At 49.2% G+C, this 19032-nt stretch overlaps 1 protein-coding gene and 1 non-coding gene across 2 annotated transcripts in view; both read right to left on the minus strand.

The window, feature by feature from the left end:
- TSKS (testis specific serine kinase substrate) overlaps positions 1–16174 on the minus strand; it is a 30280-nt gene extending 14106 nt beyond the window's left edge. The window contains exons 1-2 of the mRNA XM_025368488.1: positions 15925–16174; positions 14585–14813 (exon numbers count right to left, since the gene is read on the minus strand). Of these exons, the coding sequence (XP_025224273.1) occupies positions 14585–14813; positions 15925–16094 (399 nt within the window). The 5' untranslated portion in view covers positions 16095–16174. The remainder of the gene's footprint in view (positions 1–14584; positions 14814–15924) is intronic.
- Positions 16175–17212: 1038 nt separating this feature from the next.
- Positions 17213–17323, minus strand: LOC112613645. Its single transcript, XR_003116974.1, has one exon. It is a non-coding gene; the product is annotated as a U6 spliceosomal RNA (small nuclear RNA).
- Between the last annotated feature and the right edge of the window lie 1709 nt (positions 17324–19032).

Consider the following 19032-nt stretch of genomic DNA (forward strand, 5'->3'; position numbering starts at 1 on the left):
GTGGCCGGATCTCAGCTCACTGCAAGCTCCTCCTCTCGGGTTCACGCCATTCTCCTGCCTCAGCCTCCCGAGTAGCTGGGACTACAGGCAACTGCCACTTCGCCCGGCTAGTTTTTTGTATTTTTTAGTAGAGACGGGGTTTCACCGTGTTAGCCAGGATGGTCTCGATCTCCTGACCTCGTGATCCGCCCGTCTCGGCCTCCCAAAGTGCTGGGATTACAGGCTTGAGCCACCGCGCCCGGCCAAAAAATCTTAAAAGGAAAATCTAATGGAGATATCTTTTGAAGCCTTGAAATATTCCAACAAGTTCCTGGGAAGTTAGAAAGCCACTGGCCTATGTAGGGTTGTGTACATGCTTGGGAAAGTTTTGAGAAGGCCCCAAGCTTTTCACCTCTGGCTGACCTTGAAACCTTGAAACGCTGCACCAGCAGGAAGGGAAGGCTAAGGTAGAGTTGTAAATTGTCTATCTGAGTGTTAAAGGTGTGCCTCATCAGGTACACAGAGCCATTTGGCAAAGACTAGAAGATTTTGTTGTTGTTCCAGTTTAAGGAAATCTCTCTCCAGTCATTAGCTAACCACTAAAATCAGAGAACAGACACTTCAGTGGCCAAACATGACAAAGAACACAGATATTACAGGAATAGTTCAGAAAAGTCTCTTTTTTAAAGAGCAACTATAGGCCAGGTGCAGTAGCTCACCCCTGTAATCCCAACAATTTGGGAGAATGAGGTGGGAGGATTGCTTGAGCCCAGAAGTTCAAGACCAGCCTGAGCAACACAGTAAAACTTAATCCCTTAAAAAAAAAAAATAATAGGCCGGGCGCGGTAGCTCAAGCTTGTAATCCCAGCACTTTGGGAGGCCGAGACGGGCGGATCACGAGGTCAGGAGATCGAGACCATCCTGGCTAATCCGGTAAAACCCCGTCTCTACTAAAAAAAAAAAAATACAAAAAACTAGTCGGGCGAGATGGCGGGCGCCTGTAGTCCCAGCTACTCGGGAGGCTGAGGCAGGAGAATGGCGTAAACCCGGGAGGTGGAGCTTGCAGTGAGCTGAGATCTGGCCACAGCACTCCAGCCTGGGCCACAGAGCAAGACTCTGTCTCAAATAAATAAATAAATAAATAAATAAATAAATAAATAAATAATAAAAGGGGCCAGGCACGATCTCATGCCTGTAATCCCAGCACTTTGGGAGGCCAAGGCGGGCGGATCACAAGGTCAGGAGATCGAGACCATCCCGGCTAACATGGTGAACCCTGTCTCTACTAAAAAACACAAAAAATTAGCCAGGTATGGTGGCAGGCACCTGTAGTCCCAGCTACTGGGGAGGCTGAGGCAGGAGAATGGCGTGAACCTGGGAGGCGGAGCTTGCAGTGAGCCGAGATCACGCCACTGCACTCCAGCCTGGGCAACAGAGCAAGACGCTGTCTCAAAAGAATAATAATAATAAGATTATCTGAGCTTGGTAGTGCACACCTGTAGTCCCAGCTACTCAGAAGGCTGAGGCAGGAGGACCCCTTAAGCCCGGGATTTAGAGGCTGTAGTGAGCCACAATCATGCCACTATACAGTGGCCTGGGAAACAGAGCAAGATCCTGTCTCAAATAATAATAAAAATAAATAAGTAAAAATAATAAAAAGCAACTACAACAAGCAATAATAACAAATCCTTATGAGTGGGGAGAATCTGTTTCTAGGGTTGCTACATTATGATACTTTATTATTTTATTTATTTATTTATTTAGAGACAGAGTATCCCTGTGTCCCCCAGGCTGGAGTGCAGTGGCAGGATCTCAGCTCATGGCAACCTCTGCCTCCCGGGTTCAAGTGATTCTCCTGCCTCAGCCTCCTCAGTAGCTGGGATTACAGGCACCCGCCACCACGCCTGGCTAATTTTTGTACTTTTAGTAGAGATGGGGTTTCACCATATTAGCCAGGTTGGTCTCGAACTCCTGACCTCAGGTGATCTGCCTGACTCGGCCTCCTAAAGTGCTGGGATTACAGGCGTGAGCCACTACTCCCTGATACATTATGATACTTTAAATGGCCAGTTTTCAGGCCAGGCACGGTGGCTCACACCTGTAATCTCAGCACTTTGGGAGGCTGAGGCAGGTGGATCACCTGAGGTCAGGAGTTCGAGACCAGCCCAGCCAACATGGTTAAACCTCATCTCTACTAAAAATCCAAAAATTAGACAGGCGTGGTGGTACACATCTGTAATCCCAGTTACTGGGGAGGCTGAGGCAGGAAAATTGCTTGAACCTGGGAGGCAGAGGTTGAAGTGAGTCAAGATCATGCCACTGCACTCAAGCCTGGGTGACAGAGTGAGACTCCGTCTCAAAAAATAATAATAATAATAAATAAATAAAAAATGGCCAGTTTTGAAGAAAAAAGTTATAAGGCATGCAAAGAAAGGAAAACTATGGCCTATACAATGGAGGACAAGCAAGCAATCAAGAGAAACTGTTCAGGGGTAGGATGGCTGGGGCAGATTTGGACTTACTAGGCAAAGACTTTAAATCAGCTATTTTAAATATGTTCAAAGCGCTAAAGGAAACAATTCCTAAATAACTAAAGGAAAATGAGAGAATAATGTCTCACCAAATAGGGCATATCACTAAAGAGATAAAAATTATTAAAAGCAACCAAATAGAAATTATAGGGTTGAAGGGCCAGGTGCAATGGTTCACAACTGTAATTCCAGCACTTTGGGAGGCCAAGGCAGGCGGATCGCGAGGTCAAGAGATCAAGAACATCCTGGCCAACATGGTGAAACCCCATCTCTACTAAAAATACAAAAATTAGCTGGGGATGGTGGTGGGTGCCTATAGTCCCAGCTACTCGGGAGGCTGAGGCAGGAGAATCGCTTGAACCCGGGAGGCGGAGGTTGCAGTGAGCTGAGATGGCGCCACTGCACTCCAGCTTGGCAACAGAGCGAGAGGCTGTCTCAAAAAAGAAATTCTAGGGTTGAAAAGTTCAATCACTGAAGTGAAAAATGTACTAGAGGGGGCTCTGTAGCAGAATAATGATTCAGTGAACTTGAACATAGCTCAACTTTGATTATTCAGTCTGAGAAACCTAAGAACAAACAAAAAGAATGAAGAGGAATGAATGCAGCCTCAGAGAGCCATGGGTCTGGAAGTCCCAGAAGGAAAGAAAGGGGCAGAAAGAATATTTGAAGAAATAATGGTTGACAACTTCCCAAACTGGATGATTTGAGCATTAATCCACACATCCAAGATGCCAAATGAACTCCAAATAGGCTCCACGGGCTAGGCACAGTGACTCATTGCTGTAATCTCAGGACTTTGGGAGACTGAGGAGGGAGTATTACTTGAGACCAAGAGCTCAGGACCAGCCTGGTGAACATAGCAAAACCCTGTTTCTTAAAAAACAACAATAAGAAGGTTGGACATGGTGGCTCACACCTGTATTCCCTGCACTTTGGGAGGCCAAGATGGGAGGATTGCTTGAGCCCAGGAGTTTGAGACCAGCCTAGGCAACAAAGTAACACACACATCTCTAAAAATTAAAATGAAAATAAAAACATTTTTAAAATAGGATAAAATGGGCCAGGCATGGTGACTCACGCCTGTAATCCCAGCACTTTGGGAGGCTGAGGCGGGTAGATCACAAGGTCAGGAGTTCAAGACCAGCCTGGCCAACGTGGTGAAACCCCATCTCTACTAAAAATACAAAAATTAGCCGGGCATGGTGGCACGTGCCTGTAATCCCAGCTACTTGGGAGGCTGAGGCAGGAGAATCACTTGAACCCAGGAAGCGGATGTTGCAGTGAGCCAAGAACGCGCCACTGCACTCCAGCCTGGCAACAGAGCGAGACTCTGTCTCAAAATAAATAAATAGGCCGGGCGCGGTGGCTCAAGCCTGTAATCCCAGCACTTTGGGAGGCCGAGATGGGCGGATCACGAGGTCAGGAGATCGAGACCATCCTGGCTAACACGGTGAAACCCCGTCTCTACTAAAAAAAAAAATACAAAAACTAGCCGGGCGAGGTGGCAGGCGCCTGTAGTCCCAGCTACTCGGGAGGCTGAGGCCGGAGAATGGCGTGAACCCGGGAGGCGGAGCTTGCAGTGAGCTGAGATCCGGCCACTGCACTCCAGCCTGGGCTACAGAGCGAGACTCCGTCTCAAAAAAAATAAAAAATAAAAAATAAATAAACAAAATAAATAAATAAATAAATAAATAAATAAATAAATAAATAAATGCAATCAGTGTCAGAAAGAAATCTGGGGCCAGGTGCGGTGGCTCATGCCTGTAATCTCAGCACATTGGCAGGCCAAGGCTGGAGGATCACGAGGTCAGGAGATCGAGACCATCCTGGCTAACACAGTGAAACCCCGTCTCTACTAAAATGTAAAAAAATTAGCCGGGCATGGTGGCATGCACCCATAGTCCCAGCTACTCGAGAAGCTGAGGCAGGAGAATGGCGTGAACCCAGGAGCTGGAGCTTGTAGTGAGCCGAGATTGCGCCACTGCACTCCAGCCTGGGTGACAGAGCAAGACTCCGTCTCAAAAAAAAAAGAGAGAGAGGAAAAAAAGAACAAAAAAGAAATTTGGGAAACACACAAATGTGTGGAAATTAACACACTAAAAAAAACAGTGGTGCCAGGCATGGTGGCTCACACCTATAATCCCAGCTCTTTGGGAGGTCGACTTGGGAGAATCACTTGGGCCCAGGAGTTCGAGAGCAGCCTGGGCAACATAGTGAGACCTCATCTCTACAAAAAAATTTTTTTTTAATTAGCTGGGCATTGTGGCACACATCTGTAGTCCCAGCTACTCAGGAAATTGAGGCAGGAGAATCATCTGAGCCCAAGAGGTTGAGAGACTGCAGTGAGCTGTAGCCATGCCACTGCACTCCAGCCTGGGTGACAGAGCAACACTGTCTGAAAAAAATTTAAAAACCCAATGGGTAAAAGAAAAAATCGCAAAGGAAATTATAAGATTGTTTGGGATGAAGAAAAATGAAAATACAGCATACCAGAATGTAAGTGATATGGTGAAAAAATGCTTTAAGGGAAATTTATAGCTGTAAACACATTTAAAAAGAAGAAAGGGCCAGGTGCTGTGGTTCACGCCTGTAATCCCAACACTTTGGAAGGCTGAGGCAGGTGGATCATGAGGTCAGGAGATGGAGACCATCCTGGCTAACACGGTGAAACCCCGTCTCTACTAAAAATACAAAAAAAATTAGCTGGGCGTGGTGGTGGGCGCCTATATTCCCAGCTACTAAGGAGGCTGAGGCAGGAGAATGGCGTGAACCTGGGGGGCGGGGCTTACAGTGAGCCGAGATTGCACCACTGCACTCTGGGCAATAGAACGAGACTCTAAAAAAAAAAAAGAAGAAGGATCTCAAAATCAGTATCTTAATGCCCCACCTTAAGAAAATAGAAAAAGAGGCCAGGCGCGGTGGCTCACGCCTGTATTTCCAGCCCTTTGGGAGGCTGAGGCGGGGATCACGAGGTCAGGAGATCGAGACCATCCTGGCTAATACGGTGAAACCCTGTCTCTACTAAAACTACAAAAAATTAGCTGAGTGTGGTGGCGGGTGCCTGTAGTCCCAGCTACTTGGGAGGTTAAAGGAGGAGAATGGCGTGAACCAGGGAGGCAGAGCTTGTAGTGAGCCAAGATTGTGCCACTACACTCCAGCCTGGGCAACAAAGTGAGACTCTGTCTAAAAAAAAAAAAAAAAGAAAAAGAGTAAATTAAATCCAAAACTAACAGAAAAAAGGAAATGATAAATATTAGAGCATAAGGAAATAGAGAATACAAAAACAATAATAAAAATCAACAAAACCAAAAGTTGGTTTATTGAATAGATCAAAAAAATTGACAAATCTTTAGCTAGACTGACCAAGAAAAAAAGAGAAGACTCAAATTACAAAGATCAAGAGTGAAAGAGGAGACATTATTATCAACTGTACAGAAAGAAAAATGATTATAAGGGAAGACTAAACAATTGTATGCCAATGTATCAGACAATCTAGATACAATGGAAAAATGTCTGGAAACACACAAACTACCAAAACTGACTCAAGACCTAGAAAGTCCGAAAAGACCCATAACAAGTAAAGAGATTGAATTAGTAAAAGTAATTTTAAAACTTCCAACAAAGATGGCCAGGCACGCCTGTAATCCCAGCACTTTGCGAGGCCAAGGCGGGCGGATCACGAGTTCAGGAGATCGAGACCATCCTGGCTAACACGATGAAACCTACTAAAAATTAAAAAAAAAAGTTAGCTGGGCGTGGTGGCGGGTGCCTGTAGTCCCAGCTACTCAGGAGGCTGAGGCAGGAGAATGGCGTGAACCCGGGAGGCAGAGCTTGCAGTGAGCCAAGATTGTACCACTGCATCCAGCCTGGGCGACAGAGTGAGACTCTGTCTCAAAGAAAAAAAAAAAAAGAAAAGCCTATAACCAGATGGCTTCAGCAGTAAATCTTTTTTTTTTTTTTTTTGAGATGGAGTCTCGCTCTGTCGCCCGGGCTGGAGTGCAGTGGCCGGATCTCAGCTCACTGCAAGCTCCGCCTCCCGGGTTCCCGCCATTCTCCTGCCTCAGCCTCCCAAGTAGCTGGGACTACAGGCACCCGCCACCTCGCCCGGCTAATTTTTTTGTATTTTTTTAGTAGAGACGGGGTTTCACCGTGTTAGCCAGGATGGTCTCGATCTCCTGACCTCGTGATCCACCCGTCTCGGCCTCCCAAAGTGCTGGGATTACAGGCTTGAGCCACCGCGCCCGGCCTTCAGCAGTAAATCTTATCAATCATTAAAAAAAAAGAATTGACAAACAATCCATTTCAAAGTCTACCAAAAAATAGAAGGAGCAATTTCTAACTCAGGAAATAGCTGACAGTATCTCCCTGATACCAAACAAAGACATCACAAGAAAAGAAAACCACAGACCAGGCCAGGCATGATGGCTCATGCCTGTAATCCCAGCGCTTTGGGATGCCGAAGCAGGTGGATCATGAAGTCAGGAGTTTGAGACCAGCCTGGCCAAGACGGTGAAACTGCATCTCTACTAAAAATACAAAAATTAGCCAGGCACAATGGTAGGCGCCTGTAGTCCCAGCTACTCGGGAGGCTGAGGCAGGAGAATGACTTGAACCCAGGAGATGGAGTTTGCAGTGAGCTGAGATCGTGCCATTGCATTCTAGCCTGGGCAACAGACTTTATTTCAAAAAAAAAAAAAGAAAGAAAACCACAGACCAATATTCTTTATGAATATAGTCACAAAAGTCCTCAACAAAGTACTAGCAAACCAAATCCAGCAGCATGTAAAAAGGATTATACATCGTGACCAAGTGGGAATTATCCCAGGAATGCAAGGTTGGTTCAACATACTAAAATCAACAAGTGACTGGACATGGTGGCTCATCCCAACAATTTGAGAGGCTGAGACAAGAAGATTACCTGAGGCTAGGAATTCTAGATCAGCCAGGTCAACATAGTGAGACTCCATCTCTATAAAAAAATTTAAAAATTATCTGGGTGCAGTGGCATGTGCTTGTGGTCTCAGCTCCTTGGGAGGCTGAGGTGGGAGGATTGTTTGAGCCCAGGAGGTTGAGGCTGCAGTGAGTTTTGATGTCACCACTGCACTCCAACCTGGGAAACAGAGCAAGACTCTGTCTCTAAAAATAAATAAATGTTACATACCATATTAATAGAATAAAAGGGGAAAAAAAAAACACAATCATGTCAGTACAGAAAAAGCTTTTGACAAAATATAACACCCTCTGATGATAAAAAAAAAAACAAAAAAAAAAAAAAAAAAACTCAACAAACTAAAAATAGAAAGGAACTTCCTCATCCCAGTAAAGGGCAGCTACAAAAATCCCACAAAATGTGATAGTTTAAAATATGCCCATAAATTCTTTTACATTCCTTTAAAACATGGAGCCTTATTTGCCTCACTTGAGTATGAGCTGGACTTAGTGATTCACACCCAGGAAATAGAATAAGGCAGGATGGGTGTGGTGGCTCATGCTTTTAATCCCACCACTTTGGGAGGCTGAGGCAGGCAGATCACCTGAGGTCAGGAGTTCGAGACCAGCCTGCCCAACATGGTGAAACCCTGTTTCTACAAAAAATATAAAAATTAGCCAGGTGTGATGGTGCACACCTGTAATGCCAGCTACTCAGGAGGCTAAGGCATGACAATTGCTTGAACCTGGGAGGCAGAGGCTGCAGTAAGCTGAGATTGTGCCACTGTACTCCAGCCTGGGTGACAGAGACTGTCTCAAAAAATAAAAAAAATAGAATAAAGTAGAATCAATGATATGTGAGGTAAGAGACTACTTCATGAGAAAAACTGTTTCTTTTTTGCTCTCTCTTCCTCTGGGGAATGATAGCCTCAATGTCATAAGCAGCCACCTATGAAGAGGCCCATGTAGCAATGAATTGAGGCCTCCAGCCAAGGGCATGTGAGTGCCCCATTTTGGTAGCACAACCTCTGGCCCCAGTCCAACCTTCAGGTGACTGCAGACCCCGCCAAAATCTTGATTGCAACCTCGTGAGACAACCTGAGCTAGGACTACCCAGCTGAGTCCCTCCAGGTTGTTGTTTGAAGTTTTGGTGTAATTGGTTTCACAGCAATAGAAAGCATTACACAAAGTATCTTTTAACCTGAAGACTCAGAAGGTCTTGGGTTTCCTGTGGGTAATTGTTCTGGAAACCAAGGCAACAGGATCTAGGGTCAGCTAATTTCTCCCAGTTACTAGCCCTATGACCTCATGGAGGGGACTTCACCTCTCTGTGCCTCTGCTTCCCTACCTGTGAAATGGAGATACAACTAACAGCTACCTTCACAGAGTTCCCATTGTCCTTCCTCCTACCTGGAAACTGACACTTTCTCAACCAGGGTCTCCATCACCACCTGGTTCTCTGTCCCCCTCTTTCCAGTTCTCTGTCCCCACCCAGCCCCTGTGTCTGTTCCTTCTCTCTCTGGGTCTCTATCCCCCTCCTCTATTTCTGGGTTTCTCTCTCTTCCTGATTCAGCTCTGTCCCCCAAATCTCAGAGTCTCTGACTTCTTTTCTCTGAGTCTCTGCCTTTCTACTCTTTAGGTCTCTGTCTGCTTTTTTTCTTTTTTTTCTTTTTTTCTTTTTTTTTGAGATGGAGTCTCACTCTGTCACCAGGCTGGAGTGCAGTGTCACTATCTCGGCTCTCTGCAACCTCCACATCCCGAGTTCAAGCGATTCTCCTGCCTCAGTCTCCTGAGTACAGGCATGTGCCACCACACCCGGCTGATTTTTGTATTTTTAGTAGAGATGGGTTTCCACTGTGTTGGCCGGGCTGGAGGTCTCTGTCTTCTCCCCCAGGTTTCTTTCCTTTCCTTTCCCCCACAGTTTGGGTGTCTGACCCTGTCTTCTCTGTCTTCTCCTCTTTGCATCTCTATCTCCCTTTGTCAGTCTCTCTTACTTGTTTTGTGTTCACTGTGCCTTTGTCTCTCTGGGTCTCTGTCATCCATCCCTCTTGGAGTCTCTGCCTTTCTTTTCTCTCAGTATCTGTCCCTTTTTCTAGGTCTCTATCTCCCTTCTCTGTGATGTCCCCATCTCTCTAGGCTTCTGCTCCCCCACTTTCCTACTGTGGGTCTCTGTCTCCCTACTATGAATCATTTCTTCTTTTTCTTCTTCTTTTTTTTTTTTGAGATGGAGTCTCCCTGTGTCCACCAGGCTAGAGTGCAGTGGCGTGATCTCGGCTCACAGGTACCTCCACCTCCGGGGTTCAAGTGATTCTCCTGCCTCGGCCTCCTGAGTAGTTGGGATTACAGGCACCTGCCACCACACCTGGTTAATTTTTGTATTTTTAGTGGAGACCAGGTTTCACCATGTTGGCCAGGCTGCTCTTAAACTCCTGGCCTCAAGTGATCTGCCAACTTCAGCCTCCCAAAGTACTGGGATTATAGGCGTGAGCCGCCGTGCCCAGCCCTGGATCATCTCTTCTGTCTCTGAGTCTCCATCTCTCTCACACTGGACCCATCTGTTCCTTCCCCAGAACCTCTGTCCTCCCACCCTCCGAGTCTCTTTCCTTCTCTCTCAGGGTTTCCATCCCTCTCTCTGGCTCTCTCTCCTAATCTCTCTGGGTCTCTGTCTCCCTCTCTCCGGGTCTCTGTCCCCCTCTTTCTGGGTCTCCATCCCCCTCTCTCTGGGTCTCTCTCCCTTTCTCTCTCTCTGGGTCTCTGTCCCCCTCTCTCTGGGTCTCCATCCTCCTTTCTCTGGGTCTCTATCTGCCTCTCTCTGGGTCTCTGTTCCCCTCTCCCTGGGTCTCCCTTCCCCTCTCTCTGGGTCTCTGTCCCCTTCTGTCTCTGGGTCTCTGTCCTCCTCTCTCTCTGGGTCTCTGTCCCCATCTCTCTGGGTCTCTGTCTCCCTCTCTGGGTCTCTGTCCTCTCTCTGGGTCTCTGTCCCCTCTCTCTGGGTTCTGTGCCCTTCTCTCTGCCTGTCCCTGCCTTCTCTCTGGATCCTACTGCCCCCTCTCACCTCTCCAGCACACACCCCAAGGTCATTACTTTTTCCATTTCACCGACAAGGAACTTGAAGGCCCTTAGAGGCCCACACTCCCCTGCAGCCCCACAGCAAGCTGGCGGCTGTGTCAGACCTTGATCCTGGCTGCCTGGGGCACTTTCTCAGGCTTCACGATCCACTGGGGGATGTGACTCAGAAATAGCTCTGGTGGGAGGCAAACGGCTGCAAGTGCTGCCCAAGAGACACTCCCCAAGAGAGGGCGGAGAGCTCTTCTGTCTGAGGAAGGAGATGTCTCCCAGGCTTCCTTCCCAGCCCAGACTCTCTGCCGTGTTCTCTTCTCTGCAGCTCCTCCTCCTTCCCTGGACCCTCGCCCAGCCTCCCCTCTGGCCTCCCTGCCTCAGTCTCTCCCCTCCAAATACCCCCACTCAACCCAGGGGAGTCTTGGGGAGAGAAAGGCCTTTTGTATGAGTGACAAAAGCAGCAGCCTTCTTGTCCTGGTCCTGCTTCTTACGAGCTCTCCAACCTTGACCTTGCGGAGGTTACTACATGGCTGTCTACCATAGTTGAGTTTTTGTTTTTGCTTTTGAGACGGAGTTTTGCTCTTGTTGCCCAGGCCACAGTGCAATGGCACGATCTCGGTTCACTGCAACCTCCGCCTCCCAGGTTCAAGCGATTCTCCTGCCTCAGCCTCCCAAGTAGCTGGGATTATAGGCATGTGCCACCACACCCGGCTAATTTTATATTTTTAGTAGAGATGGGGTTTCTCCATGTTGATCAGGTTGGTCTCGAATTACTGACCTCAGGTGATCCGCCCGCCTCAGCCTCCCAAGGTGCTGGGATTACAGGCGTGAGCCACCAAGCCCGGCCTCAAAAATTTGTTTTAAAAATTAGCTGGGTGAAGCCGGGCACGGTGGCTCACGCCTGTAATCCCAACAATTTGGGAGGCTGAGGCGGGAAGATAATGAGGTCAAGAGATCAAGACCATCCTGGCCAACATGGTGAAACTCTGTCTCTACTAAAAGTATGAAAATTAGCTGGGTGTGGTGACGCGTGCCTGTAGTCCCAGCTACTCTGGAGGCTGAGGCAGGAGAATCACTTGAACCCGAGGTGGAGGTTGCAGTGAGCTGAGATGACACCACTACACTCCAGCCTGGCAACAGAGTGAGACTCCATCTCCAAAAAAAAAAAAAAAAAAAAAAATTAGCTGGCTGTGGTGGCATACGCCTGTAGTTACAGCTACTTGGGAGGCTGAGGTGGGAGGATCACCTGCACCTGGGGAGGCCAAGGCTGCAGTGAGCCAATATTGTGCCTGGGCTGTCATGCTGTCACTCCAGCCTGGGCAACAGAACAAGAACCAGTCTCAAAAACGAAAGAAAGAAAGAAAGAAAGACAGACAGACAGACAGACAGACAGAAAGAAAGAAAGAAAGAAAGACATTTGTTTAGCTGGGCATGGTGGTGTGCACCTGTAGTCCCACCTACTTGGGAGGTCAAGGTGGAAAGATCGCTTAAGCCCAAGGCTTTGAGGTTGCAGTGAGCTATTATCATGCTGCTGCACTCCAGCCTGGGCAATAGAGTGAGACCCTGTCTCAAGAAAATGAAAAAAAATAAAAATAAAAATAAAGAAAAAGAGAGGCCAGGTGCGGTGGCCCACATCCGTAATCCCAGCACTTTGGGAGGCTGAGGTGGGTGTCACCTGAGGTTGGGAGTTCGAGACTAGCCTGGCCAACATGGTGAAAGCCCATCTCTACTAAAAATACAAAAATTAGCCAAGTGTGGTGGCACTCTTGTAATCCCAGCTACTTGGGAGGCTGAGGTGGGAGAATCACTTGAACCTGAGAGGTCGAGTTTGCCGTGAGCCAAGATCGTGCCACTGTACTCCAGCCTGGCTACTGAGTGAGACACCATCTCAAAAAAGAAAGAAAGAAAAAGAGATATTTGTTAAAAAGAATATATGTGGCTGGGCATGGTGTTGTACTCCTGTAATCCCAGCACATTGGGAGGCTGAGGCCCCAAAATTGCTTGATGTTAAGACCAGACTGTGCAACATTGTGAGACCCTGTCTCTACAAAAATTATTTATTTATTTATTTATTTATTTATTTATTTATTTATTTATTTTGAGACAGAGTCTTGCTCTGTCACGCAGGCTGGAGTGCAGTGCCGCAATCTCAGTTCACTGCAACCTCTGCCTCCCAGGTTCAAGCCATTCTCCTGCCTCAGCCTCACCAGTAGCTGGGACTATAGGCACATGCCACCACAGGCGCATACCCTCACGCCCAGAAAATTTTTGTATTTTTAGTAGAGACAGGGTTTCATCATATTGGCCAGGCTGGTCTTGAACTCCTGACCTCATGATCCACCCGCGTTGGCCTCCCAAAGTGCTGGGATTATAGGTCACTGTGCCTGGCCTACAAAAAGTTTTTTTTTTTTTTTTTTGAGACAGAGTCTCGCTCTGTCGCCCAGGCTGGAGTGCTGTGGCGCGATCTCGGCTCACTGCAAGCTCCGCCTCCCGGGTTCACGCCATTCTCCTGCCTCAGCCTCCCGAGTAGCTGGGACTACAGGCGCCCACAACCGCGCCCGGCTAATTTTTTGTATTTTTAGTACAGACGGGGTTTCACTGTGGTCTCGATCTCCTGACCTTGTGATCCGCCCGCCTCGGCCTCCCAAAGTGCTGGGATTACAGGCGTGAGCCACCGCGCCCGGCCACAAAAAGTTTTTTAACAAATTAGCCAAGTGTGTGCCTGTGGTCCCAGCTACTCAGAAGGCTGAGATGGTAGGATCCTTTGAGGCCAGGCTACAGTGAGCTGTGATCATGCCACTGCACTCCAGCCTGGGACACAAAGCAAGACCCTGCCTTAAAAATAAATAAAAGCTGGGCGCAGTGGCTCACACCTGTAATCCCAGCACTTTGGGAGGCCGAGGCGGGCGGATCACCTGAGGTCTGGAGTTCGAGACTAGCCTGACCAACATGGAGTAACCCTGTCTCTACTAAAAATACAAAATTAGCCGGGCGTGGTGGCGCATGCCTGTAATCCCAGCTACTAGGGAGTCTGAGACAGGAGAATGGCTTGAACCCGGGAGGCGGAGGTTGCTGTGAGCCGAGATCATGCCACTGCACTCCAGCGTGGGCAACAAGAGCGAAACTCCGTCTCAAAAATAAATAAATAAATAAATAAATAAATAAATAAATAAATAAATAAGATTTAAAAATAAACGAATGTATGCATCTCCATTTTACAGATGAGAAAACTGGGGCTCCCTGAACATAGAAAGTGCTGGTAAGTGCTAGTGAATCTCATCAGCATCATGAAGATCATGGCTATTGTTAGTGTAGTTCTCAGTATCTGGTAGAGCCTGTTTCAGGCCTGCCCCAGGGGAAGCCAGGTGGGGGGTGAGGAGCAGAGGTGCAGTGAGTTAAAGCACCAATTTGTAACCCTCTATACTTTTGCCAGAAATTATCTAAATCTCCCTAAATCTTGCTCACCTCTCAGTTTTGCCCCAGATTCTTAGGTGACTCCCCTCAGAGAACGCCTACTCACTCGCTAAGGTCCAGTTGCAAGACATCCTCCTCCAGGAAGCTTTCCCTGATACCCCCAACCTGGCTTGAGGAGCCCTTCTCTGGGATCTCCTCCGTTATGGAATTTCTCACCCTAGTCTGTGTCTTTTGCCCCCACCAGACTGGGAGCTCCCCAAGCGCAGGGATCTGGCCTGGTTCCTGAGCCCAGCCTCACTGGGGACATTTGGGATTGACTGTGTGAATTGAAGACCGACACCCAGGCCAGGCACAGTGGCTCTCGCCTGTAATCCCAGCACTGTGGGAGGCCGAGGCAGGAGGATCAGTTGAGCCCAGGAGTTTGAGACCATCTTGGGCAACACAGTGAGACTGTCTCTAAAAGAAGAAGAAAAAAAATAAAAGACCAACGCCCGGATTCATGGCTGGCTGCCAGAGAAGGAGGAGGCAGTTCCCAGTTAGTTCCTCTGCATCTCAAAGAATGACCAGAACGTTCTCACTCCAAGTCAAAAACACCCCATCCCCATCCTAAGTATTTGCTACCACGGAGTGGAGGACCTCGGTCTTCCCCAGCAGGTGGTGTGGGGGGCCCTCACCAGGATTTCCGTGATGTCTGCGTCATCCGGATCCCAGGGTAGGCTGGGGGAGGCAGGCGGCCCGGCCAGCGTGAGTTGGCCGCTGAGGTCTTCCACTGTGGAGTCTGTCCCTGTGGAGTCGGTGGGCTCCATGGCGGCCAGGTTGAGCAGTGACACATTGGTGCAGGCCGAGGACCGCTTGAGGTTCAGGCACCAGTGCATGGGCTGGTGGGACATCTGGGGCTCCACCCTGCAGAGGAGAAACAGGCAGAAAGGTCGAGAAGCAGCTCCACGGTGTCTGGCCCCTCCTGTCTTCCTTTCTCCATACCTCACGCCCTGTGACTCCACTCTCACTGTATACAAGTTTCTCCCTTCTCTGTCCTCACTGCCTGCTTTATTCTCCTTCCCTGCTGCCTACTTTCTTTTCTTTTCTTTTTTTTTTTTTTTTTTTTTTTTTTTTTGAGACGGAGTCTTGCTCTGTCACCCAGGCTGGAGTGCTGTGGCCGGGTCTCAGCTCACTGCAAGCTCCGCCTCCCGGGTTCCCGCCATTCTCCTGCCTCAGCCTCCCGAGTAGCTGGGACTACAGGCGCCCGCCACCTCGCCCGGCTAGTTTTTTGTATTTTTTAGTAGAGACAGGGTTTCACCGTGTTAGCCAGGATGGTCTCGATCTCCTGACCTCGTGATCCGCCCGTCTCGGCCTCCCAAAGTGCTGGGATTACAGGCTTGAGCCACCGCGCCCGGCCTCTTTTTTTTTTTTTTTTTTTTTTTGAGACAGAGTCTGACTCTATTGCCTAGGTTGGAGTGCAGTTGCATGATCTCGGCTCCCGGTCGCAGTTCAAGCAATTCTCCTGCCTCAGCCTCCTGAGTAGCTGGGGTTATAGGCATGCGCTACCATGCCCAGCTAATTTTTGTATTTTTAGTAGAGATAGGGTTTCACCATGTTGGCCAGGGTGGTCTTGAACTCCTGAACTCATGATCCGCCTGCCTCAGCCTCCCAAAGTGCTGGGATTACAAGCGTGAGCCACCGTGCCCAGCCACCACTACCTACTTTCTTCTCCTTCCCCGCTGCCTACTTTATCCTCCCTTCTCTGCCCCGGCCACCTACTTTCTTCTTCATTCACTAGCCTCCCTTCTCCTTCTTCCCTCCCCACTGGCTTTTTCCTCCCTCCTTTCATCCCCATTGCCTTCTTCCTTTCTACCTCCCTGAGACTTGATGTCTTCTTCACCGCTGCCCTCTTTCCTGCCCCCCACCTGCTGGCTTTCCCTCCTCCCCTTCCTCCAGCATCCACAGTTGGACTCCTGCTCTGTTGGAGGAAGTGCTGGGCGTTAGAACCATCCCTGACAGGGTGCAACAAACCCACCCGTGGAACGACACGGCCTTCTTTTTCTTCGGGATCCCCTTGGCCCGGCTGCTCACCCCCCGGGGAGCCTCTGGGACTAGCTGGGAGCAGCTCTCGACCCCCGTGGGGGTGTCCCCGGCCTCATGGATCTCCTTGGACTGCCAGATCGTCTTCACCACCACGCTCGCCATGGCATGGGGGTCTGGCTCCCAGGGAGGGCTCCTTCCTCTGAGACTTCCCACCTACTGTGACCACAGACCCTCAGGATCCAGTGTCCCCTCAGCCTGCCTCACAAAGGACCCAACCACTGGGCTCCAGTGAGTGGGGGACACGGGGTAGGGAGGGGTGCTGGCCCAGGTCATTCCCCCAGGGTTCTCAGTGGACTCCTCCTGTGCGGGATTCTAGTTACATGCCCAGCGTGCCCCCTCTCTTCAGAGCTCCAGTGGATAGACTCGTGCTAGCCTGTAACTTACAACGGGTTGGCCCAGGGATTCTTGGGAGAGGTCCAACTTCCCTCTCCCTGAGACTAAGCGTGGGGTCACCCAGCCCTGTGCACTTGTACTTGATTCTTCATGTAGCTTCCTGGATTTGATAGTTGGCTGGGGTCTGAGAGACTGTGGTCGAAGAGGGCTGAGATCCAGACCCTGACCCGGAGGGTCTCATATTCTATGGCGCATTGGGGTGGGGGGAAAGGCAATGTACAGGTAGATCAACAAGAGAAAGCTAGGTACGGTGGGCCTCGGGGTCAGGGTGGAAGGTGAGGGAGGAGAGGAAGGTGGAGAGTTGCGGCAGGAGAGAGGGTGGCATCCCTCTCCCCCGTTTATTTATTTATTTATTATTTTCCTTAATTTTTTTTTTTTTTTTTGAGACAGAGTCTCTCTCTGTCACCCAGGCTGGAGTTCAGTGGCTCAATCTCGGCTCATTGCAACCTCTGCCTCTCGGGTCCAACTGATTCTCCTGCCTCAGCCTCCTCCCCAGTAGCTGGGACTACAGGCGTTGGCCACCATGTCCGGCTAACTTTTGTATTTTTAGTAGAGACAGGGTTTCACCATGTTGGCCAGGTTGGTCTCAAACTTCTGATCTCAAATGGTCTACCTGTCTCAGCCTCCCAAATTGTGGGATTACAGGTGTGAGCCACCACGCTCGGCCATAATTTTTTTTTTTTTTTTTTTTTTTTTGAGATGGAGTCTCGCTCCGACACCCAGGCTGGAGTGCAGTGGTGTGATCTCGGCTCCAACCTTGTGATCTGCCCACTTTGTCCTCCCAAAGTGCTGGGATTATAGACATGAGCCACTGCGCACCCCCCATCCCCAGCCCAGAAAATGTCACAAATTTGCATGTTATCTTTTTTCGCAGGGCCCATGCTAATCTTCTCTGTATCGTTCCAATTTTTTTTTTTTTTTTTTTTTTTTGAGACAGAGTCTAGCTCTGTCACCCAGGCTGGAGTGCAGTGGCCGGATCTCAGCTCACTGCAAGCTCCGGCCCGGGTTCATGCCATTCTCCTGCCTCAGCCTCCCAAGTAGCTGGGACTACAGGCGCCCGCCACCTTGCCCGGCTAGTTTTTTTTTTGTATTTTTTAGTAGAGATGGGGTTTCACCGTGTTAGCCAGATGGTCTCGATCTCCTGACCTCGTGATCCGCCCGTTTTGGCCTCCCAAAGTGCTGGGATTACAGGCGTGAGCCACCGCGCCCGGCCAGTTACAATTGTAATACATGTGCTGTGGAAGCAAGCATGCCCTGCTATTTAGGGACAGACTTTTCCTGTTCCTGGGTTCCTGGATGTCCCTCTTCACACTTCTCAAAAAGACTAGTTCAAACATCACTGCTAACAGACATTTTAAATGCTGTTATCCCCGGGGAGAAAGTACTTCTTCCTTGTCATGAATGGACTCCAGTTCTTGGAACGCTTTATGTATCTTTCTATAAAAAAGAACTCCTGGCCGGGCGCGGTGGCTCACGCCTGTAATCCCAGCACTTTGGGAGGCCGAGGTGGGCGGATCACCTGAGGTTGGGAGTTCAAGACCAGCCTGGCCAACATAGTGAAACCCTGTCTCTACAAAAATAGAAAAATTAGGTGGGCATGATGACGGGTGCCTGTAATCCCAGCTACTCGGGAGGCGGAGGCAGGAGAATCGCTTGAACTTGGGAGGCTTGAACAGTGAGCTGAGATTGAGCCACTGAACTCCAGCGTGGGCGACACAGCGAGACTGTCAAAAAAAAAAAAAAAAAAAAGGCCGGGCGCGGTGGCTCACGCCTGTAATCCCAGCACTCTGGGAGGCCGAGGAGGGCGGATCACGAGGTCAGGAGATCGAGACCATCCTGGTTAACACGGTGAAACCCTGTCTCTACTAAAAATACAAAAAATTAGCCAGGATGGTGGCGGGCGCCTGTAGTCCCAGCTACTCGGGAGGCTGAGGCAGGAGAATGGCGTGAACCCGGGAGGTGGAGGTTGCAGTGAGCCGAGATCGCGCCACTGCACTCCAGCCTGGGCGACAGAGCGAGGCTCCGTTTCAGAAAACAAAACAAAACAAACTTCTTTAAGTCCTGGGATTAATCATTTTTCCTGTGTTTAATGGGGCTGCTTTATGTTCTTCAGGGGCAAACAGCACCCCCCCATATTAGAAATGGACTCTTCCAGTGACTAAAACAGCTGAGCAACGTCTGTCCTCCTGGAATCCAAAATGGACTTTCCCAGGTCCCATTCCTGGAAACCCAAATGGACGCATCCATTGAGCCTGGAAGGTGGGCTCTTCTCAACCTCTCAACCTCCTTTCCATCTCCCAGGATTCAGAATGGCCATTCCAAAGGTCCCGGACACACCCCCAAGACTCATTCCAGGAATGCTTGGCTTCTGAGATTAGAAAAGGATGATGGGGTGGTTTTGTTCCTAGAGGTGACAGAAATGGACTCTTCCAGTTCCCTTTGTCCCAAATTTCTCAATCGCCCGGGGCGTTGGGAGTTCTGGCCGTTTTGCCTTCCCCAAAACTAGTTTACCGAAGAGTCTCTGGGGAGCTGGGGGTCGGGGATGGAGGCTGGGGCTGGGCCAAAGCAGGTTCACCCATTCCTTCCTTTAACAGATGTTGTTGAAAACTCTTCAAGGCCAGGTCCCATTCTTGCCCAGAAGGAGTTC

The sequence above is a fragment of the Theropithecus gelada genome, chromosome 19 (assembly GCF_003255815.1).
Source record: "Theropithecus gelada isolate Dixy chromosome 19, Tgel_1.0, whole genome shotgun sequence".
Taxonomy (NCBI): domain Eukaryota; kingdom Metazoa; phylum Chordata; class Mammalia; order Primates; family Cercopithecidae; genus Theropithecus; species Theropithecus gelada.